The sequence below is a fragment of the Pan troglodytes genome, chromosome X (genome assembly GCF_028858775.2).
Source record: "Pan troglodytes isolate AG18354 chromosome X, NHGRI_mPanTro3-v2.0_pri, whole genome shotgun sequence".
In the NCBI taxonomy this organism is placed as follows: Eukaryota; Metazoa; Chordata; class Mammalia; order Primates; family Hominidae; genus Pan; species Pan troglodytes.
This window is the reverse complement of record NC_072421.2, coordinates 108,667,081-108,692,129: the sequence shown is the minus strand read 5'-3', so window position 1 is coordinate 108,692,129 and position 25,049 is coordinate 108,667,081. Positions and strand designations below refer to the sequence as shown.

The window sequence follows — 25,049 nt, the reverse complement described above, 5'->3', positions numbered from 1 at the left end:
CATGCACAATTCCTTTAGATGCAAAAGAGTGAGAGTATCTGCAAAATGAGATAATAGTTCCTATTTCACAGGGCTGTAGAGAATTACATGTAGAGATTGTGCATGGCACAATCTATGTAAGCATTTAGCCCTGTGCCAGATCAGAGTTGATGTCTATATGGTAACTGCTATTATCATCATTTGTTGTTGCCGCTGTTGTTATTGGTTTCACAGTAGGGGATGACTGGTACACCGAACTATTAGTTGGCCCATCCCAATCTCCCAGCCAAAGCATCCTTGCTAACATCTGCCCCTATTTCCAAAAGGACAGAGGCTGAGGTAAACTATTGGAACACGTTTTAGAGGTTCCACATCCTTTCTTCCCCCCTAGGGAAGTGGTTTTACCCTTTTCTTTGAAAGTTGGAACGCCTTTATGAAATGAAACTGTATGAAGAAACCCTCAATATATTAAACAAATAAATTGGGAGTTGCCCCAGTTAAAGCTAGGGAGGGAGGCCCAAAATACCTGCCCAGGTGCCCTTTCTGTTATTCAACCTCTGTCTCCCTAACCCCCAAGCCCATTCCCACTGTCCTGAGGGCTAAAATTGTGATTGACTTGGAGTGCAAGTGGGGATTCATGTTTAACATTTTCAGAGCTTTACCTTTCAAATTTGTGGGTTTTGTTTTTTTTTGTCCTCCAGCACCCTCAGCATTTCATTGTATTAAAATTGCTAGAGTTCTAACCCTGGAATCTCAATATCCTGGGATTTATGGCATCCAGTGGTATAAAATTGTGACAAATTACTAATCCACAGAGGTTTAAATATCCTGAAACTCTAGAGCACCAGCTGCTAACTAAAAATGAGCCTTTCTCCTCACCTCCCCTCCCTGCTTACTCCATATATGCAATTGTGTAATGTGTGTGTGTATATATATATATATATATATATATATATATATATATGCATTTCCCTACCCTGTACCCTGGTTCTCTTGTCATAAAATGGTAATATCCTCTCCTACCACACTTACCAATCCCCCCAAACCAAACATGTTGTTAGGTGGTTGGAACTCCCTGCTCTGACCAATAAGTTATTGGTTTGTGCAACTTCTAGCCTTTGCACAACCTTCAACTCGAATGCACAAATTCAGGTACTAACCTGCAAATTAAAATTTACCACCTTTTCCCCAGCTCTGTCTTAGCACCCCCAACATATTTCTGCACCCCAGTTCTGATGCTTTTCCATATTCTAACAATTTAAAATTCAACGGGTATAAATATGAATCTCTCCTTCAAGAGATCTCAACTTCCTTCAAGATTCATCTATTAAAGCTCTCTCATTGCTCACTGCTGGGTTGAGAACAGTAGTCCTCACTCCCATTCATTCAAACCTCCCCTGTTCAAGTCCTACTAGTTCCTAGTTGTCAGACTCTGGGTAAGTAATTTAGTTTCTTTGTGATTTAGGATTAAAGGAGGATTAAATGTATATAGTTCTGGCATACAGTGATTTCCCAATAAATATTAGCAATAATGATAATTATTATTTGGTTGATTATTTCCTAACATATTCATTACATTCTCAAATTCTAGTGTGTGGATCATAAGGAAGCTCTGTAAGTATCTAGGAGTTTTCAAGATATTTGATGTTTCAAAATTCATAACAAAAAAATTGACAATTACCTGAGAACAGCTAATTCAAATATCACATATACTTCCTTTTAGCTAGAATTATATCAACTTGTAATTATGTTGGATATCACATGATGATTAAAAGCTTTAATTAGCAGTTATATGTATTTTTTGCTTAATAAAGTACAATAAATAAACTATTAATAAATACAGTTCAATCATCAAAATTATTTATAACCCAGGGTTTACAAAGACAAATAATTGAAGGGATCTTGGTGAAGTTGGGAAGCACTCTCCTTGTAATAACTGAAGCACAGTAGTGTATACTCCCAAAGAAACAATCTTCATGCCAACCATGTTGTGCTGATTCCCAAAGATGAGCTTTGCAACGGCCTGGGGTATATCAAAATATCTCCATGCATATATTTACAAAATAAAACCTTAATTCACTTTAATTTTTAAAAGTTGGTGTCTTTTTTTGGTTCCATATGAAATATAAAGTAGTTTTTCTAATTCTGTGAAGAAAGTCAATGGTAGCTTGATGGGGATAGCATTGAATCTATTAATTACTTTGGGCAGTATGGGCATTTTCACGATATTGATTCTTCCTATTCATGAGCATTGAATGTTTTTCCATTTGTTTGTGTCCTCTCTTGTTTTCTTAAGGAGTGGTTTGTAGTTCTCCTTGAAGAGGTCATTCACATCCCTTGTAAGTTGCATTCCTAGGTATTTTATTCTTTTTGTAGCAATTGTAAATAGGAGTTCAGTCATGATTTGGCTCTCTATTATTGGTGTATAGGAATGCTTGTGATTTTTGCACATTGATTTTGTATCCTGAGAATTTGCTGAAGTTGCTTATCAGCTTAAGGAGACTTTGGGCTGAGAAGGTGGGGTTTTCTAAATATATAATCATGTCATCTGCAAACAGAGACAATTTGACTTCCTCTCTTCCTATTTGAACACCCTTTATTTCTTTCTGTTTCCTGATTGCCCTGGCCAGAACTTCCAACACTATGTTGAATAGGAGTGGTGAGAGAGGGCAACCTTGTCTTATGCTGGTTTTCAAAGGGAATGCTTCCAGCTTTTGCCCATTCCGTATGATATTGGCTGTGGGTTCGTCATAAATAGCTCTTAATATTTTGAGATATGTTCCATCAATACCTAGTTTATTGAGAGTTTTTAGGATGAAGGGGTGTTGAATTTTACTGAAGGCCTTTTCTGCATGTATTGAGATAATCAGGTTTTTCTCATTGGTTCTGTTTAAGGGATGGATTACGTTTATTGATTTTTGCATGTTGAACCAGCCTTGCATCCCAGGGATGAAGCCAACTTGATTGTGGTGGATAAGCTTTTTGATGTGCTGCTGGATTCAGTTTGCCAGTATTTTATTGGGGATTTTTGCACCAATATTCATCATTGGTATTGGCCTGAAATTTTATATAGCCAAGACAATCCTAAGCAAAAAGAACAAACCTGGAGGCATCATCCTACCTGACTTCAAACTATACTACAAGGCTACAGTAACCAAAACACCATGGTACTGGTACCAAAACAGATACATAGACCAATGGAATAGAACAGAGGCCTCAGAAGTAATGCCACACATCTACAACAGCAATGGGGAAAGGATTCCCTATTTAATAAATGGTATTGGGAAAACTGGCTATCCATATGCAGAAAACTGAAACTGAACCCCTTCCTTACACCTTATATAAAAATTAACTCAAGATGGATTAAAGACTTAAACATAAAACCTAAAACCATAAAAAACCCTAGAAGAAAACCTAGGCAATACCATTCAGGAGATAGACACGAGCAAAGACTTCATGATTAAAACACCAAAAGCAATGGAAGCAAAAGCCAAAATTGACAAATAGAATCTAATTAAACTAAAGAGCTTCTGCACAGCAAAATAAACTATCATCAGAGTCAACAAGCAACCTACAGAATGGAAGAAAATTTTTGCAATCGATCCATGTGACAAAGGGCTAATATCCAGAATCTACAAGGAACTTAAACAAAATTTACAAGAAAAAAAACAATCCCATCAAAAAGTGAGCAAAGGATATGAACAGACACTTCTCAAAAGAAGACATTTATGCGGTCAACAAACATACTAAAAAAAGCTCATCATCACTGGTCGAGAAATGCAAATCAAAAATCACAATGAGATACCATCTCACGCCAGTTAGAATGGTGATCATTAAAAAGCCAGGAAACAACAGATGTTGGAGGGGATGTGGAGAAATAGGAATGCTTTTACATCATTGGTGGGAGTGTAAGTTAGTTCAACCATTGTGGAAAACAGTGTGGCGATTCCTCAAGGGTCTACAACCAGAAATATCATTTGACCCAGCAATCCCATTGCTGGGCATATACCCAAAGGGTTATAAATCATTTTTTACTATAAAGACACGTGCACATGTACGTTTATTGCAGCACTATTCACAATAGCAAAGTCTTGGAACCAACCCAAATGCCCATCAATGATAGACTGGATTAAGAAAATGTGACACATATATACCATGGAGTACTATGCAGCCATAAAAAGGATGAGTTAATGTCCTTTGCAGGGACATGGATGAAGCTGGAAACCATCGTTCTCAGCAAAGTAACACAGGAACAGAAAACCAAACAACGTATATTCTCACTCATAAGTGGGAGTTGAACAATGAGAACACATGGACACAGGAAGGGGAACATCACACACCGGGGCCTGTTGGGGGGTGGGGTGCCAGGGGAGGGATAGCATTAGGACAAATACCTAATGTAGATGACGGGTTGATGGGTGCAGCAAACCACCATGGCATGTGTATACCTATGTAACAAACCTGCACGTTCTGCACACGTATCCCAGAACTTAAAGTATAATTAAAAAAAAAAAAGTCAGTGTCACGCAGCACTATAGGATGTAAAGATGCCAAAACTCAAACTAACAAAGATAGGGGTTAAAATTCCTAATTCTCCAGTGTATTGGGTCTGGTGTGCTAAAATGGGCAACACTGTCAATTTGATTTTTATGCTAAACATTTAATTACATTGATCCCTATTATCACTCCATTCCAGTTATATTAAAGCCAGATTCCTGTAGGAAGAACATGCTTTTATGATAGGTATTGTTTTTATTCCAAATCTCAATCCCTCAGATAGTACAAAGTAATCATGCATTATCAGGACTCAAAGGAAAATAGAGAACATCCAGTTTAATTTCCTCATTACAAATGAGAAATCTGAAGCCCAGAAAGCAGGAAGGATAGGCCCATGATAACATAGCAAGTAAGTAACAAAGGTCTCCTAACTTGAAGTTAGAGATCTTTCAGTTAACTATACTATGATTAAAGAATACTAAACCAACAGATTTCTCAACCATTGGGACCCATCATCAATTAAAATGCGATAAGTACATCTGGGTTCTTGGCATCACATTAGATGCTTTGTCAACAGTCTCTCCCTGACATGGCCAAGCGCTTACTACTCAAATGGAAACACTGGCATCTAGCCTGAAGGGTCCAGAAAGAAACAATTCACAATTCTCCCTTTTCCTCATAAAGCAGGTCAGTTTCATTATCAGGAATCTTGACCAGGTTTTGATGTTTCCCACCAAGTGCCAATGTCAAGCCATGATCATGAGTAGTTGTAAAAGCAGCAACATGGTAGGACTAATAATTTAGATAAGTCACTTTGATTTCAGCATGGAAATGGATTAGAGGAAAAGAAGGGCGAAGAAGTGAGCCTAGGAAGAAGCTCATATACTGGGAGAAAACAAAAAGGGCAAGAGGTCTAAAGGCTCAATGAAGTCCAAGAAGAATCTGGTAGGAATAAGAATGAGGGAGCCAGAAAGATAGGCAAAATTCCCATTAAGGTTTTACAAATATAAATCTGGTGCTAATGAGGTCATAGTCAAGGATTAAACCCCATATAGAATGGTTATTTTTTTACATGTATTCCTATTGCTGCTGCTGCTATAAAAAGGCTATTTCACTTATTGAGCCATACTCTCTGCAGCTCTCTAATGATCTCACTTAATGCCCACCCTGTACAACTCTATGAGATAAATTAGATTTTCCTCACTTTGCAAATGAGGACATTGAAACAAAGAAATGTTAAGTAGGTTGCCTAAGGTTGCACAATCAGCAGCTGAGCTTAAAAATGCATTACTTTCTCTCCACAGCCCATGCTCTTAATCACCATTTCATGTTTTGCTATAGATCTTTAGCATTTTTACCTCAGTGCTAAGTGCAAGTGTGGTACTTCCCAAAGCTCATGTTCGTACCTGTTATGCTAAGTCGCCTCCCCAAAATGTTTATCTTGCCTTTAATTTTCTACTCACTTTGTCCACAAGCCATTTAGTTTGTACCAGGACATGGTATGTTTTATTCCTTTGGTATAACCACACACAAGTTGTTGTTCTGTTTGCCGACTCAATTAAGATTGATCATGTGGCTGAAAATGAACTGCTGTTAGTTTTTAGAAATAGACTTTATCTTTTGCTGAATATTAAAAAATTTACTACTTGTAGGCTCCTATCTAGATATTGTCTCACTATACTAACGCACCTGACATAAAAACAGATTACATATCTATATATATCTGTATATATATAGTTTGATACTACCATATAGTTACTTGTTTTGTTGAGAGATGTGTTCTTTGGGGCTCAGGAATGATGTTACCATCACATGCAATAACTTTTCCAAAGACAGAGTTCTGGCGTTTTCCTTTGTGTAATTTACTTCTAAAAAATGCATCCCTAAATTTAAAAAAGAAAATTATGTAAAAATCATGTTATCTCAGTACTGCTCTAAGTACACAGAATGTAGCTGGGGCCAGATGGTATAGTCTTTAATTACTAAGATTATAAATCAGAACAGGGAATTTTCTGTTCTTTAGCTAGGGCATGACTTTTCTCAGAGTATTCACGGTCATCTAATTTTAAAGAGAGCTGTAACACATTATGGGTGTGGGGCCAGGGAGCTCGGTGGGTTATAGTCCAGTGATAATGAGGCCACAATTACAAGGCTTAATCCCTGGAAAGGCCAGATAACTCTCGGCTACTCACTCCAACATTAAATCTAAGCAGCTGTTTCACAGTGTGTGCCATTGGATTCAAGAGGCCTGGACAGGAAAGGGGGGCAGGTGGCTTAAAACAAGCTCATTACTGTGGCTGGAAAAAACAACTTAACGTGCAAACTCTGCTAATGGTGTTTGATTGAGTGGCATCATCTTTCTTTACAAGGGACAGCACACAACACAGTGCACTTAAGAGCATTAAGTAGAACAAAGAGCATCTTCCATTGCTCCATAAACATTGTTCTTCACAAATGCTAATGTATTTCCAATCTTCTACATCACAAAGCCTTTTATAGAACTCAGACTACATCTATTTAGTGCTTCATAGCAGCGTTCTACCTTGTGTGGCCCAAAATAGATCCGATGAAGAAGCAAATACTTTTGGGGTGGGTGGTCCTACCCAAAGAATCACTTCTATAAGCACACTAGACACCACTCTTGCCCATAGTTTCCTGAACAACCAAAAAAAAAAAAAAAAATCAGAGGTTTTATTCTCAGCACTCTGAGTTCCATGGCATACACTGCTTTGTCAGGTTCTCTAAACGACACTGTTATTCAACGAGTCTTTTAAGAAATAAGTTTCAAAGCTATTCATCTTCAATATGAGACATTCATGTTAGATTAAGAAGAAAGGGGCTTCTCACTGAGTAGCAGAGATAAGTCTGAAAAATACCTAACATTATATATTTAGTTTCTGTAGTCTTAAAACTAAAACTAATTTAGAGAGACGGGGGGGACTGAGGGCTTGATTACGCATGAGCTAGTAGCAAAATTTGTTAGCAATTATTGATGAATTGAACATATCATCATTCTATATAATGATATGATTGACAAAGATCCAGATGTTAGACAAAATTCCTTTGCCCAGATATATATCTACGTGTAAGAGAAAAATGATTTCAAGAAATGCTCTCATTGTCACTTTCTGTCAAACATAGCTGCATAGCTAATCTAACCTATGGAGAGATATAACATGTAACAAAGATACTTTGGCATTATAAAGACATGGACTACATTGGCTAATTAATTCTTCAAGATAGCCTTTTGTTTTGCCACATGCTTTCTTGTTACAGTTCCTTTATTATTTATTTTCCTTTTTAAAAAAAGTCAGTGTGGGAGTGTTTTTATTATACTACTATAATCCCAAATAAGTGAATACAGCTGTGTTGGCAAAGGTGCAGGCAAACCGGCACTCTCATACATTATTGATGGTGTGTTAAATAAACAAACCTCTAAGGAGGGTAACTCAGAAAGAAAAATGCACATATCCTTTTACATAACAATTCCACTTTTAGGAATCTATTCTAATGATAACTTTGTATAAAATGGTTTATCTGTAAGGATCTTCACAGAAGCCTTGTTTATAATAGCAAAACATCAAATACAAATTAAATGTCTATGTCCATTTAGGGCCTAGTTCAATAAATTATGGTACTATTCAAATAACAAAGCACTGCATCTGTTTAAAAAGTATGAGGTACAAGCATAGAACCATCTCTAAAACACAGAAACACAATAAAAAAGGAGACATATAGTATGTTACCACTTGTGCTAAAAATATACCTACAACAAACATACATGCATGCACAGAAATGCACCATATATACTCAAATACAAGATAAGGGTTTTCTCCTCCCAATTTTTCCTCATAAAAATGGAGCTGCCTTATATGCAAGTTCTTATAAAAATCTTTCATGTGATTGGTACTTATCCATATTCGTTTATTTTTAACTATAAAATACAGTTTGGAAAGGACATATTAGGTTGATATCTTCTCAATTAAAGCTAGTTTTGGATGCTCATAGAGAGTACCTGTCAGAATTACAAAGAAAGGATGTGAATAAGTTATTTTGGAGGGTATGACCACATAACTGCAAGTGTTGGATGTCGTAAACAAGCTATTAAAAGACCTCTGTCAAAACTAATGCAGTGAAAGAGGCTCCCATTAGCTAAAGATGGAATAGTTTGACCACCATAAACAATAATAGATGCAACTCAGTGAAACATATTGACAATATAAAATTGTAAGACTTTATAAAGATACTTAATAAAATTTCCCTACTAAAAATATCAAAATACCCCTCATGGAACACTTTCGTATGCAACTCCATGCTAACTCTTTACAATGAAAGCTGGTAATTAAAAAAGCAAGCATTTGGCCAGGCATGGTGGCTCTCATATGTAATCCCAGCACTTTGGGAGGCTGAGGTGGGTGGATCACTTGAGGTCAGGAGTTCAAGACCAGCCTGGCCAACATGGTGAAACCCCGTATCTACTAAAAATACAAAATTAGCCGGGCATGGTGACACACGCCTGTAATTCCAGTTACTCGAGAGGCTGAGGCAAGAGAATCCCCTGAATCCCAGAGGTGGAAGTTAGAAGAGCAAGTTAAATGACAGCTAATGAAACTAACAGACAAATACAGAAAGTGCCACATTTTACAAGGCAATAACCAGTTTCTTCAACAAGATAATGGTAGTGGAAAAAGAAAGGAGACTGCTTCAGGGTATACAGACTTACGATATACAACAAATGCAATATGTAGATCTCCTTTGGATGTTGATTTGAACAAATCAATTATAAAAATAGCGTTTTGTTGCAAGTGGAGAATTCTGATTATAGACTGGGAGTTAAATGATATGAAGCAATTGTTAATTGTTTGTAGATGTAATGGCATTGTGATTTTATTAAAAATTGTTGATAAATATTTAATATGAGTGATAAGAATACAGTAGTTCCTGTGTTATTTTCCCTATTTTTATGTAAGTATGACAATTTGTAATAGAAATTTTAAAAAGTCATATAGTAGATAGTAGATATATGTCATGAAGACCTAAATATACACCTACAGGACAAATTCAAAAAACAATAGTCTTAATGTTATATGAATGGGTAATTGTGACTAGGAATAAATATCCACGAACAGAATTATATGTGGGTTCAAAATCTCAAATATCTTAGATGGAAGTCAGGTAATATATTTGAGTAACTGCTGGAAGACTCAAAAATAATCTCTAGTGATTACAAAAAGAATGATGTTAAAGACACATAAGAAGATTTTGAATTATACCACTCGTGAAATATGAGAGTAGAAAAATCTCTACAAAATAATACTTTATATAAGTGGTTTTAAATATGAAAATGAAAGTAAATTAACAAACATCATAAGTAGACTTTCAACCATATATCTATATATATATAGATATATAGATACACAGATATCTCTCTCTCTCTCTATATATATATATAAACAGTTTATGTATGCAGGTGCATCAAAAAACTTTTTAAAATTATCTTATTGTGTTACCTTATATTTGAGCATATATGCTGGGGCAGTGTTGCAGACCTTAGGGATACCAAAGTGAATGAAACCTACAGTCTGAAGTAAGCATTCAAACACAACTTCTTATAAACCCTACTTGTTAAATTCCTATACCCTCTAATGTCACTCTCAAGTGTACCCTCTTCTAAGAATCCATCATACCCACTCCTTGGCTGTAAATAATTTGTCCCTCCTCTCTGTCCACAGAGCTCTTTGTAATTTCTTCACAATACTTATTATATTCTGTTCTATATAATAGCAACATATGAGTGTGTCTTTCATCCCTAATAATAACTAGCATTTACTGAGCAATTAACTATGTGCCATGTACTGTGCTAAGGACTTTAAATGCCTTCTCTTATTTATTTTTACAACCTTATGAGATACGTGCATTCTGCTTACTATGAAAGAGAAAACTGATGCTTAAAGAAATTAAATAATTTTTCTACAGCCCTGAGTTCAGAATCCTGTCTCTTTCTTTTTCTTCAAGTTTTTCAAAAATTCTCCCTTTATTCCTCTACATTCCTCAAAGTTTCAAGCAATTTTACATGTCTAGACAAGCTAAGATATAAGTGGTGAATACATGCCGGCACAGATATAATCTGTAGGATTCAGAAAAACAAAAGACAGAAAAGGTCAATTAGGACCAGGCCAGCCAAAGAGTGATTCATATGAGAGATGACAGTGAAGATGAGTGTATGAATAAAATATAGAGGAAAGGTACATTATTGGGGGTAGGTGTTCATCTTATTTCTTGATATAACTCTTCTCCATGTCCAGTATTCAGGGGGACCACAAGTATAGAGGTCACTGTGAACTCTGAGAACCTGATTCTTAACTGCTACTCTCCATTACACATAGTAGGCACTCATTAAAGGTTCACTGATGTTAAAAATGTACTTGTTAAACTGGATCCTCTGAGCTGCTTCCTCAAAAATATTTTTCTATTATAATGTTGAAGAGAAAAGACAATATGAACCTGAAAGAGAAAAAAAGGCCTGTTTTTCAGTGCATTCTCATTTAAGGAAAGACCCTAACATGAATTCAAATACATTAATGAGAAATCTGTGAGGACAGCTGCCAACGTTGTAAATTCAGCCCTCTGTTACATAGCTATTGCTTATTCAGGAATTACACAGGGTTGCCATTGATAGCTGTTGACTGAAAATAAATATTTGACTTTGTTGTCTCACTCTACCTCATTTATTAAACAAGTTATTTTATATAACTATTCTAGAAAGTGAAGATTCTCAAGTGCACACCGGATATATTTCTGACAAACTCATGTTGTTGAGTTAATGATAATTTTGGGGTACCTGACTTTTTTTCTTTCTTTCCTTATTTTTTAACTTTGCATAAATTTGCTCAAAATGTCTGGATTTGGTAGCCAATTATAGAACACTTTTCACAGCAAACCCAGTGAAACAATGTCATTTTTAGCCTTCAACTCACAGATATGGCCTCAAATGATTAGACATGTGATTCTGAACTTGATTTATGGAAGATGGAGCCCAATTCTCTGGCCCCAGGCCTGAATGCTGGGATGGCAGAAACCCATGCTGGAGAAAAAATTTAGTTTTCCAAGTAAATGAAGGTGATTAATGGAGAAGCTCTTCTCAAATCCAGCTCCTGAGAGTGAGTGAACTGTTGTGCTCTCTGGAGCTGAGAATAAAATACTGGGGCTGATTATCCCTAACACCAAATGATTATTGACAACAATTTTGAATGTCACTGTAATAATAGGTAAGGCAAAAACAATTAAAAACACAGATTTAATTTTAAAAAACTCTACATATTGAGAGTAGAGACTAGTTTATATAACTTAGGCCAGTAATTAATGAAAAAAAAATCAGTTGAAAGCCATTTAAGTAAAAAGAAAGTTAATATAAGTGGGAGGTGGGTTTTTTTTTTTTTTGGTCCAGAAAGAAAAAAGTCAATATTTTGCTTTACTTTAATAATTAAGAACTGAGGAAAAACAATCTACTAAGATCAAAAAAATAAAATTAGTAAATTAAGTAAATGATAAAATCATAGTAAATAGATTTAAGCCGGCAGATTATATCTTAAATACATCTTGATTTTATATTATGACAATTTGGGTTGTGGGGTGTGTGTGAAAATGGGCAGTAGAATGTGAGGCCAACATGCTTGAAGAAGACAGATATGCAGCACACACAAATACCCAGAGAATAAAGGAATCAGATGTGGTGAGGCCGATCAAGTCATTGTGAAAGACAAAAATGTGAAGACACACTGAGGAAAAACAGGGAAAGACAGACACAGGAGGAGCAAGATAGGCATGTATATACACATGTAAATACAGAGGACAGAGGAAAGAGATAGCTAGAAAGACAAACATTTTCTTTTTTATTTTTTTAATTTTACTTTAAGTTCTGGGATACAAGTGCAGGACGTGCAGGTTTATTACTTAGGTATATGTGTGCCATGGTGGTTTGCTGCACCTATGAACTCATCATCTAGGTTTTAAGCCCCGCATGCATTAGCTATTCGTCCTAATGCTCTCACTACCTTCGCCCCCCATTCCCCTTCTGGCCCCAGTGTGTGTTGTTCCCCTCCATGTCCATATGTTCTCATTGTTCAACTCCCACTTACGAGTGAGAAGACGCAGTGGAAAGACAAACATTTTCATTAGCTCAACAAATATTTATTGAGGCAAAAACAGACCCACAGAGACGGAGTTGGCAGACAGCTTTGCAGTTCTTTGAATCTGGCCAAAGTGAACCCAGCTGTTGATCATAACTGCACAAAATTATTTTAGAGGGCCTACTAAGTGCAAAAGCACCGTGCTAAACACTAAAGAAGACAAAAGTAGGAATACAATTGACTCCATACCCTCTAAGGATGTATTAAAAAGTTGTGTTGGGCCTATGAGTGAACTATCTGCTACTGTATCATTCTTTAAAATGATGAACTTGCTGGGAATTTAAAATAGACCTTTCTGCAGTGGCAAGCAGGATTTATGCTTCGATTTTTTTCATTTTAGGTTGTGAAGACTGTACAAAGAGACTCAGAGATAGAGAACTTTCCTTTTCATCTTTAAAAGTCACAGGCATAAATAATAGCCAAGAGAGGAAATCTCTTTGTTACACAAAGTTGCTTGGTGGCCTGATCTTTGTTCTTGGCAAAATTAGTCTTGTTTCATTACCTAGTATCTGGGAGATATCTGAAACCATCTTGTACTTTTTCCTTTTAAAATTCAATGCTATTTTTGGCTCAGTTGGCTTTTAGTTGGAACAATCAAGACAAAATTATAACATCTCCCACTCTCCAAAAAACAACCATGGAAAAACACTTTACGAATTAATAAACAAATAACTCCCAGTTAAGGCTACAACTAGAGCATTACTGCCTATTAGAAATATAACATGAGCCACGAGCCATATTTAAAATTTCTTAGAGTTACATAAAGTTTTTAAAAGGTGAAATTAATTTTCATAATATATTTTCTTTAATCCAATGTATGCAAAATTTCCCAACATGTAATCAATAAAAAATATATTAATGAGATATTTTACATTATTTTTTCATACTAAGGTTTTGAAATCAGGTGTGCCTTTTATACTTAAGTACATTTCCATTTGGACTAGCCACATTTCAAGTGCTCAGTAGCCAAATGTGGTTACTGGCCACCATACTGGACAACAATGATTTGGAGTGCTATTTCTAAGTGGATTGAATATCCCTTCCCTTCCTATTGTTAGCTCTACCTGAGACTCAACCAGATGAAAATAAAATCTAAAAGCCAACTTTTGTTTTCTAAGTCCCTTTAGTACATAATACTGTCTTTTTGCAATCTGTCTGGTGGTATTTACCCTTTAGGCATGAAGAAGGAGAGCTGAGGTCTGTATATAGACTTGGGAAGGTATAGGTTTCTTACTTAAGCAAAACAACAACTCCACCAGAAGTAGACAGGGAAAATTCCCGGTGGGAGAAAATGGCTCTAGAAGCTGGCCCTGCTCTATACTTGGTTGAATTGAGTAAGCTTGCCTCTAGGTTCTTCTGGCACCCTGTATCCCTCTGTCAAGCACTTATCAGTGTAAACTGTAAGTTCCTTGAGGGCCCACACCATCATTACCCATCTCTGTCTCTCTAGCACTTAGCATAGTGCCTGGAACATAGTTAGTGCTCAAGAAATATCTGCTAAACAAATAAATGAGTTCACATAAATTCAGTTTCTTATGTGCACTACCCACATTCCAAGTGCCCCATAGCCACACATAGCCAGTGGCTACCATATTAGACAGCACAGATATAGAACATCTCTATCATCACAGTAAGTTCTGTTGTTTATCACTGTTTTAGAACAATGAGTAGAAATATTAATTTGACCCATTCGGTGACAGGAAGCTTCTAGAGACCATAAAACTCTTCTTTTTTGTGAGCAAATAAGAATACATTTTAGCCCCCTGGAAAGTTCAAATACAATGTCATTATGGTTTTGACTGGAAGAATAAACTTGGCCATGCATTTCTTCCTGAGTTTCTGTCTCCCTTAGGGTCTTCTCATCTTGATTCCCACCAGGCACAGTTTCCATGAGTGCCTCTCCTTTTCTCTAGCCCAAACGTCTAATGAATGCTTTCCCTTATTTCCTGAGATATATTGGAAATTTCAAAAGAAACTTTAGTACAAAAGCTAGGGGGAAAAACAAAGAAAATATAAAATCATGAAAAATAGTCAAGCTTATATATGATGTATACTTTTTTGAACCTAAGTATGCCAGGAAAAGCAGTGTGGTTCTTGAAGAAATTCTACCTTCTCTTACCCTAAAATAATTAGATTCTAATGGCTGATGGGCTAGCACAATTTTGCAAGCGTATTGGCTGTAACCCTTTGTCTTCAGCCCCTTGCCTCAGCCAGGAAAAGTCTGAGGTGCCATCTTTGTTTCTGACATACAGTAGTTGGTGTCCCTGAATATGTGTCTCACTCCTCATTTAAGGATGTCCCTTAAGAATATTCCATTTTCCTTTAAATAAAACTTTTCCCTGTTTCAAATGCTGTTGCCTGCTCAGATCCACCTGCCTAGTTTCACGTTGAGGCCTGAGAGACATGCATTAGTACAGTTGACTGGCAGAACTGGTGACGCCTGCCTTCAGCTTTAGTGAATAATCTAATGCAATGGTACCCATGTCTTGCTGATTATCAGGATTATCTGAGGGACTTTTGCAAAGTTCAGATCACTGAACCCCACTCCAGACTCTAAATCAAATCTTTGGCAGTGGGGCCTGGGAATCTTTATCTTTAACAAGTATATTAAGTGAAAATGATGCACTAGGTCTCATTTAGGGATTATTGTCTGTTTCCTCCATACTCAGATAGTCAACTCTGCCTACCTCCGGATCATTCCATAAGGACATTCCCCACCCTCAGTTTGTCACTCTACATTTTGACAATAAAACAGGATCTTAATCATACCATCCATGTGGCTGTAGGGGGAACTGCGATAAAGGGGGTTTTTACGTAAGCTAGAAGTTTCCATAACCCTACTGCTTTTTCTAGAGAAATCTGTTTGAATCTTCTAACTACATAGGATCGAAATGTCCCCACAGAATTTACTGTCAGCCCAACAATAATGAAGATTTCAGCAGGATGTGTTCCTAGGTTAATGTTGTAACTGTTGTCAGCACTCCCCCTGAAAGGCCAATACTGAGAATGCAAGACATAAATATAATCTAGGAAATGAGAAGCATAATTTACCAGAAACCCAAGCTCTTACTGAATTTTAATTTTAATGTATGTTGCTTGTACTCATCTTTTTATATTTCAAATAACAATCACTTACCCTTGACCAATTTTTTCAAATCTTGTGTATTTTTTCTTTGGGTCCCCAACACTCACAATGCTTCCTAAGAGATGGGTGGGGAGAGAAGAAAAGAGGAGGAGGTGGAAGAGAGAGAGAGAGAGAGAAATAGAAATTGATTGACTGTTTTTTAATTTAATAATGAAAATTAAGATGCCAGAGTCAGTGACAAATAAAACATTAGACAAATACTCCCATGGGATTTCTATAATTTACATAAAAATGATACTTTCTACTTACTAAAATAACAAATAGTTTTATAGTAATTAAAGTAGTAATAATAACCCATTTTGCTTATATTCAAAATTACTGATATTTGGAAAACAAAAAAAACTTGTCACAACCCAACATCTATAAAAAGTTCTCATAATAGTATATATTAGGATATAAAAAAAATCTAAGAAAGGGATGGAGCTGGAGGTCATGAACCTAAGCAAACAAATGCAAGAAAAGAAAACCAAATACTGCATGTTGTCGCTTATAAGTGGGAGCTAAACAATGAATACACACGAGTATAAAGATAGGAACAATAAACACTGGGGATCACTAGACAGGGGAGGAGAGGGAGAAGGGCTGAAGAACTACCTATTGGATAGTATGCTCACTGCCTAGGTGAAGGCATCATTAGAGTCCCAAGCCTCAGCATCACACAATTTACCCATGTAACAAACCTGCATGTGTACCCTTTAATCTATAACAAAAGTTGAAGTTATAAAATACAAAAATGTGCTCAGGCTCATAAACATTCTGGAAAATACACAATAAAACCAGAATGAGTTAACACTACAGACCGATCAGAATAGCTAAAATTAAAAAGGTTGTCAATACCAAACGTTATCAATGATGTAGAACAATTGGAACCCTTGTACACTGATGGTGGGTACATAAATTGGTATAATCGCTAAAAAACAATCTAAGAACTTATCTACACTATTTAGTAAAATCACTGTCTTCTCTGAATTGAAGTTAAGCACTATGTTATATCCAATTCTGCTGGACAAATATCTATTGAGTAATTACTATGTACCTAGCACAGTGCTAAGGGTGTGGGGATGGAAATGAGTCTAATGAAGAACAAAGTTTGATCATAAAGTAATGAGACCCATGCGTGTTCGAAACATATATTTCCAAACCTAGGACTCTGCTAGTGCTCCAAAGATTTGAACAGATTTACTGACATATGATTTACATGCCATAAAGTTCAGTGGCCTAGAGTGTGCAATTGAATGTTTTTAACATATTTAATGTGTTGTGTAAATGTCATCATGATCTAATTTTAGAATGTTTTCATTATTCCAGAAAGAAACCTTTTACCTCTTACTTGTTAGCAGTTACTCCCCATCTTCCCTTAGTTCCCAAAACATATCTAGGCAATCACTAATCTACTTTCTGTTTCTATAGATTGCTCCAAACATTTTTTAGTAAGTTTATAAGCTACATAAGAAAACTATTAATTTATCATGTTTGGCTCTTTAAAAATAATAGTTTTGCTATTTCAAAAAAATCCAGTCCATCACTCAGAGGATGAATACTTGCTATCACTCAGAATAAATACCACAGAAGTGGCATTGACTCTTCAATTCAGTGTTCAAATAGGTCCAGAAAAATCTTGGGGTTATAGAACAATCATGGGAATAAGGGTGCAGCTTCTCAAGGGTATACTTTGAAGGGCATCATTTATTTGGAGGCCTCTGGCCCACCTTTCTTTCTGGAAGCAAACATGTCATATTATTATCTTTGAGTTATATCTTACTAACACATGGTACAAAGAAGTGTACAGTTGGTTGGTAAGGCAAGATTTTCACATATGAACTAATCAAGAGAAGATCTGTAAATTCTATCTTCTAGTTGTCACTCGTATTCATACTCTTCTCTCTATGCCCATGGCCACTGCTATTGTTCGGGCTTTCAATACTTCTTATTCAAACAATTGTGCCAGTCATAACCTACGCATAGACTCTGCTTTCTCTAGTTCCTCTTACACCATGCCTTTGGAAAAGGGGGACCATACTATTCATAAAATGAGACTGTCCTGGACAGACTGAGATGTACAATAACCCTATATCAGAGTGATTTTGCTCCACTGTTCATAATTCCTTAAAAGCTCCTGCCCACTGCAGGATCAAATCCTATTTCTGTAGTTAGACAGAGAAGGTCCTTCACCCTTCAGCATCATCTGGCTCCTATCTAACCAGTCTAGCTTTATATTATTCTTTTTCTCCACCCTTACTACTTTATATCCTAGTAATGCTATCACTATCTAGTGCTTAGGGCTTTGCATGTGCTCCCCCTTTTCCTTTCCTATCTAACCCATGAATTCTTATTTGTCATTTAAATAAAATCTCAAATTATCCACCTTTATGAAGTCTTCTCTGATCATTTCACTGAGACTTACATGCTGCTTCTTGAGGGCAGGAACTTTGTCCTTTCATCCCTGTAACTTTGGAGCCTAGAACAGTGGCTGCTACTAAACAAATATTTGTTGATTAAATGAATGAGAACAAGAAAATATGTATTTAAGTGCTCAATTATATGCTACAGATAATACTTCATGCTAATTTACACAACAGTTTATTCTCTGGGCTAGTAGACAACATAATTTAGACCTAACAGCAGTAGATAGTATACCTTGAGAAAAATAATTAGTTAAACATTTCACTCATAGATTACTCATCAAGTTGTTGGGTTTTTTTTAATGAAAGTTCACTTTTAAATTAAGTTAAATAAGACTTAGCTAATATATGGGTTGTTATAATACTTTTTCTTTTGTATTTCCACTATCAGTCAGTAGTACTGCCAATCCATCTACTCAGTAGCCTGAGTCAGAAATCTGCGAGTCATCATTGACTCTTACTTTCACTTACCACATGCAGTTGTCCACCAAGGGCCTATATCTTGTTACCTCCTAGACATCTTTTGAATGTGTTCCTTCCTCATTACTACTGCTTTAGTTGGGCTCTCATCATCTTTTTCCTGGGTTATTCCAACAGCCTCCTAACTGGACTCCTAGTCTAGCTGCTGCCCTCTTTAGTCAAGGCTCTACATCTCTATCAGGATCCTCTAAGTGCAGACCTGATAATGTGATTCTCTGGTTCAGGATTACTTGACAGCTCCCTAACACCTACAGATGAAAGCCAAAACTCCTTGGCAATGCAAGGTTCCTAATCTGGCTCCTGCTTCATTCTCTTCTCATCATTTACCACTTCCCCACTAGAACTTTATGCTCTAAGCATAACAAACTAATGGTAGCTCATGATCAGCTCCTGCTTAAAAGTTCAGTTTCCTCTTCTACAATGCCAGTATCACCATATACCACCAATTCTTTATTAAAGTAACACTGAATAAGTCAGAGTTCCAGGACATATGCTTCAAGTCTTCTTTACATGCCATTCGCTGCCTGAAATGTCCTTCCCATATTTTCTCTGTGGCAAGTTCCTATTCATGCTTCCAAACTTAGCTTAGATGTTCCCTCTTCTAGGAAGCTTTCTCTGATCCCTTGAATAATTAACAACTTCACTTTTCTGTGCTACTACTGTATCTTCTCTCTCTCTCTCTCGCCCTTGTTCTCTCTCTCTCTGTACTTAATATATCAGATGTCTATATCTATCTATTTGGAACTTTGACTTGTAAGAATTAGAACTGAAGGGTTTCATAATCATCTGGCATCCATTCAATGTTGTATCTATGGCTAGAAATGTACATGATATACATGACGGGAATTCCACAGTTCTTCCTGGTTCACTTAAGGTCTTGGTCACAATGTAACACTTGTGCTGAGTTACCCTCTGTACTAAACAGTCATCTGCATAGGTTCCTTTGTGTGTGTATGGTATTTGATATTGCCTTTTAGACTATGTCTTAAGTACAGGAGCCATGTCTTATTCATCTCTGTATCTTCAGTGCCTCCTCACACAATGCCGTGTGTAGAATATATTGATATATTTGCTGAATTACAATAAAATACAATTAGTTATTTCCCTTTGTAAATGCTCCATGGTTTAAGGCAAGGGTTGGAGAATATATTTTACTTGAGCTATATCTATAGAATGCCACCAAGTTAGCAATTTCTGAGTTGGTCTTTTATTTTTCAACTTGTCTAACAGATTTCTATATAACTGAGAGCCATCCTTATTCAAATTAGCTATTAATGCGCAAGGGCCTGGACTTTTTTATTTTAATGAAATGACGATTTTAAAGTCACTTGAAGCCATAATTTTATTAAGCAGTTTATAGTCTTCTAAAAAAGTTTAACTATTAAGTTGCTAAGCAACTTTTTTCCATATAGAAAAAGCAAATAAGCTTCAGCCCAAGCCACTTTCTGAATTATGACCCATTCCAAATGGTGGGGTTCAGTTAATGTGGCTTTATGGTAATAAATTATTCAACCTTTATTTCCATGTTATGCAGGGGGGAAAAAAACTGGAAATAAATCCTTTCATGAAGATTACCAAAAGAAACCATTTTGATGAGATTCCACTTCTGAACTTAACTGCTATTCAAATAAAATGGTGTCTCCACACTCATCGCCCTTCACAGGAGAGTGTGTGCTGCCATCTACTGATGTTAGGCAAGTATACTAGAGGCCTTGTTTACCATTCTCAATCACAAAACAAGCTTTTAAAGTGATCTTTTCCATTAGTTATTATAATTTGCTTTTGTAAATTACGATAAAGAAAAAACACTGTGACACAATAGGGAGAAAGTTTTTTAAAATCAGCAAATCAAAATCAAAAGAAAAAAAAGCAATACCAGAACAATTTCCTACCAGAACTTCCTAAAGAAGAAATAAACTATTCATTTTAAAGTGCAGGTTTTAAGAATGCTAAATACTTGTATTTGAAAATAGCATTCATGATATGAGTTCAGTGACAGAAAAGCCCATCAATATATTTTCTGACATATTAAGCTAAGGTGAACTCCCACCATTAAAAGATTATCCTTTTAGCATAATGAAGATTTCGATTTCTGAGAAAAAGTAAAATGATTCTCTAAATTGATATCAGTTCTATAGGAGGGTGAATTAGGAAAAAGGGTTTTGAGTGGGGAATGCTGAGGGAGGTGAGAGGCAAGGAGTAGGTGATAGTGGGGCCCAGAGGAAGGAGGTTGAAGACAAATTTCCTGTATTACACAACTTTACTGACAGTCAATGGCTTTTGAAATTTGTCACTAAAATGTGGTGGTTTCCTTTTTTATTATACTTTAAGTTCTGGGGTACATGTGCAGAACGTGCAGTTTTGTTACACAGGTATACAGGTGCCATGGTGGTTTGCTGCACCTATCAACCCGTCATCTACATTAGGTATTTCTCCTAATGCTATCCCTCCCCTAGCCCCCTACTCCCCGACAGGCCCCGGTGTGTGATATTCCCCTCCCTGTGTCCATGTGTTCTCATTGTTCAACTCCCACTTACGAGTGAGAACATGCAGTGTTTGGTTTTCTGTTCTTGTTTCTGTATTTTTCAACAGATCTAGACAGACCACAATGAACAAGCCAGACCCAGGCTATTTGTCTGTGTAAAACTGAAAGATGACCTGTTCATTTCAGCCAATAATGACCTCTTGCTCTGGCCACCACAATCAGCATCTGCATGGAAGATGAATAGCTCTGTGGTCTGGGCTGCCCACCTCTTAGTAACCAGACCCCTGACACTGAAGGTAAGGATGGTTTAGTAGAGGCTGCCATCTACTCTTCACCATGCTTATGAGGTCCACTCTGGTATGGGATATTGGCCATCTTTCTGCCTCCCTGTTTCCCTTTTTCCTCTCTTTTGCCTCTCAGCACAGGCTGCTCTACTTTTTCCCCAAGCTCCAATGGGGCCTTTGAGTCCAAGATACTTGATGGCTTCTGTACAGTAATCATACATCTGGGATTATTCCTGGTTTCAATCATTCTGTCACACTGTAAGACCCCAAACCCCCATTTTTATGCTGAAAAATATGATCACTCTCACTCTGTAAAAATAGCATAATAACAATTTTATATTACTGTTTATTGTGCTAGATGTCTTATATACTTTAACTTATTTAGTCCTCACACAACCCCTATTATATAGGTACAATTATTATCTCCATCTTTCAGATGAAGAAAATTATGTTCAGAGATGTTAAGTGACTTGACTAAGGACAGACAGCTAGTATAAGTCTATGACTCAGACCCAGTGATGACTTATTTCAAAGCTTGACCCATTGTATTATCTTATGAAGGCTTTATACCCATGTAATAATAATTACCACTTATTGAGCCCCTATGATGTGCCTGATACTGCTGCTGAGGTTTTTATATTATCATTATCCCCACTTTTTAGATGAGAAAATGGAGGCCCAGAAAATTTAAATAACTGGCCCTAGGTGACACAGCTAATAGCAATGGATCTATGATTTAAATGTAGATCCTTCTGACTCCAGTATCTGCCCTCTTAACCATAGGATGAGCTCCTTAAAATCCATCCTATAGACAGAGTCCTGAAATGTAGTAATGGGCCAGGCTTGGTGGCTCTTGTCTGTAATCCCAGCACATTGGGAAGTTGAGGCAGGAGGACTGCTTGAGCTCAGGAGTTCAAGACCAGCCTGGGCAACACAGCAAGATCCCATCTGTACAAAAAATAAAAAATTTAGCTGGGCATGGTGGCGCACACCTAAAATTGTAGCTACTTGGGAGGCTGAGGTGGATCATTTGAGCCCACGAGGTCAAGGTTGCAGTGAGCTATGATTGTGCCAGTGTACTCCAGCCTGGGTAACAGAGCCAGACCTTATCTCTCACAAAAATGTAGTTATGATTCTTATCTCCATTTCACAGGTTAAAAATTGAGGCTCAGAGGAGTTAAGTGACTTGTCTGAAGTTTTCCTTAGACAAAGGCATAATGGCAGAGAGAAGGCACAGCGAGGGTAATGGTGGAGCAGGAGCAGGAAAGTCTGCCTTTGTGGACTTTGGAGTATAGTTCACTGAATCTGCTTCATGAGAAGCACTGCTCCACTTCTCAGCAGGTTCACCCTGCCAAAATCTACAAATCCAATGTAAGGTTGGCAGTCACAAGTGGCCTGCTGGCTAGAGGGAAAATGACTCTCTCTATGCCCAAGCATGAAGTCCAGTAGAGAAAAAAAAAACCCACTTAATTCTTAATTAAAATGTAATCAAAATTAGCTTCCCCTTCTTCACCATGTTGCTCAGTGTAGAGCAGAATAAACAAAATAATAAGGACACAGCTCTAGCACCACTAGAGTTTACAAGCAAAACAAGATTTTGGTCCAAGAAAATAATGCTTGTTTCTCTGTCAGCTAACTTAACAAAACTATACAAGCATTTTTGTTGTAATACATCTATTGAGATTTGAAACAGATACCAAATAACAGTCATTTTATTAAGGCAAGGCTGTTAGATTTTTAAAATCTGATATAATCACATAGGTCATGTCTACATATGCAAAATAAAGAAAAACGTGCCAATTGTCTGAATAATTGAACTTAAATTATCGAGGCAATTCTTTCATTTAGTTAGTTCTTCCTTTCTACAAAAATAGACAGTTCGGATATGCAGAAGCAAAGTAGGTAGGTAATGGAAAAAGTGTAAGCTTTGAAGGTAAACTGGTCTCAGTTCAAACTTTGGTTGTGCCACACATTGGTTTGGTGACTTGGTCAGTTAAGCTTTTTGAAGCTTACTTTCATTCACTGGACTGTAAAATGAGGATATTAGAATCAGCTGCAAGGAATTACTGTGAAACTATGATAATGTATGTAAAGTGGCCCACCCAGAAGGTGCCCAATAAATGAGAATTATTACTGCTGTTATTACAGCAAATGGTTAGTATCAGTGCTAGTGGCATATTTAATCATGAATAGTAAAGTCAGCAAAAATCTAGCAATTGTAGTTCTGAGTTTTAACTGACAGCTGCAACTCCGACCTTTGCCTTTCCAAATGCATCTAACTCAAACGCCTCAATCTCAGTACTGTTGACATTTTGGACTGAATAATACTTTACTGTAAAGTGGATGGAGGGCAGCCGTCCTGTGCACTGTTGGGGTTTTAGAAGCATCCTTAGCCTCTACCCATTATATGCTACTAGCAATCTCTGAATCAGGACAATAAAAATATTCTCCAGACATTGCTAAATGTCCTTTGGAGGGCAAAATCATCCTACCACCACCTCTGCAGAGCCTCCCTGTGGCCTATAGTGGGAATTACTGTCTTCCTTTTCTGAGGTCTTTTAAATAAAAATATGCATGAAACGAGATTATCTTATGCTCTAATTTTATCATACTATTAAATCGTATTTTCCAAAAAAGATTGAATTTCTTGATGACAGGAAAGTTTCATTCTATTGTGTCCTCCAAAGTTTCTTGCACAGAACAGACAAGTAGGAACTCAGTAAAGATGTATTTGTTTACTTATTTTTTTCATTCACTCACTCAACAAGCATTTGCTGTATGCCTTTATGTAATGGGTATGAACTAGGGGTTGGACATATAGGGAAAAAAGGGCACAGTCCCTGCTCTTGAGAATCTCACAGTCTAGTAAAGAAGTCAGACTAATATGGTTTGATATTTGCTCCAGTAAAAGTGGTAAGGAAGAGATGCCCTTAACATGGACTGGGAGGGACAAGCAACATCTTCTGAGGAGGCAACTTTTGAGCTGAGTATTGAAGGATAAGTAGGAGTTAGTCAAACTGGGGTTGGGGGGGGGCACTTATTGCTGATATCTAGCAATTTGTTAGATGCTTTTATAGTATGAGTTTAATGAATATGCTTTACAAACCTTTGACTTTTCAGCAGATAATCCATTTTTTTTTATCTTCTTGACCCAGAAAAGTAACTAGAAGGTAAGTGTTTTATAAAACTGGGGCAACAAGTGTGTACACACGAGCATGTACACACTAATGACATTGTGGAAGGAAGCTACTAGCATTTGCTAGTTCTGTCTCTCCTGCCACATAGAAATGCTTCTGAATTAAGGGAAAAAGCTATATTATTTGTTGTTCCAAGTTTTGATTGACTGTGTTGGGCTTTGAGGTTGACATATCTATCATCACTGATTAGTTGAGAGCCCTTGGGTTATGATCATAACATATTTTATCAGACTATTCTCTTTTGAAGATGTAATCTTAAAACTTGCTACTTAATTTGTCTTATCAATTTTCATCTCAATTGATTCCTTCAAGTAAAAATATTTAGTTCCTGTCAAATTAGGAGTGGAAGGGAGAAAGTGTTCTGGTATATGCAGTGAGTCTCAAATTTTTC

The 25,049-nt window shown here is 36.7% G+C and overlaps 1 protein-coding gene across 26 annotated transcripts in view; it reads right to left on the bottom strand.

Annotated features, from left to right (window-relative positions):
• Positions 1-25,049, bottom strand: part of PAK3 (p21 (RAC1) activated kinase 3) — a 284,926-nt gene that overhangs the window by 39,406 nt on the left and 220,471 nt on the right. For all 26 annotated transcript variants that reach the window (XM_016942629.4, XM_063803778.1, XM_054676184.2 and 23 more), the window contains one exon: positions 15,802-15,865. In XM_016942629.4, coding sequence (XP_016798118.1) covers positions 15,802-15,865 — 64 coding nt within the window. The remainder of the gene's footprint in view (positions 1-15,801; positions 15,866-25,049) is intronic.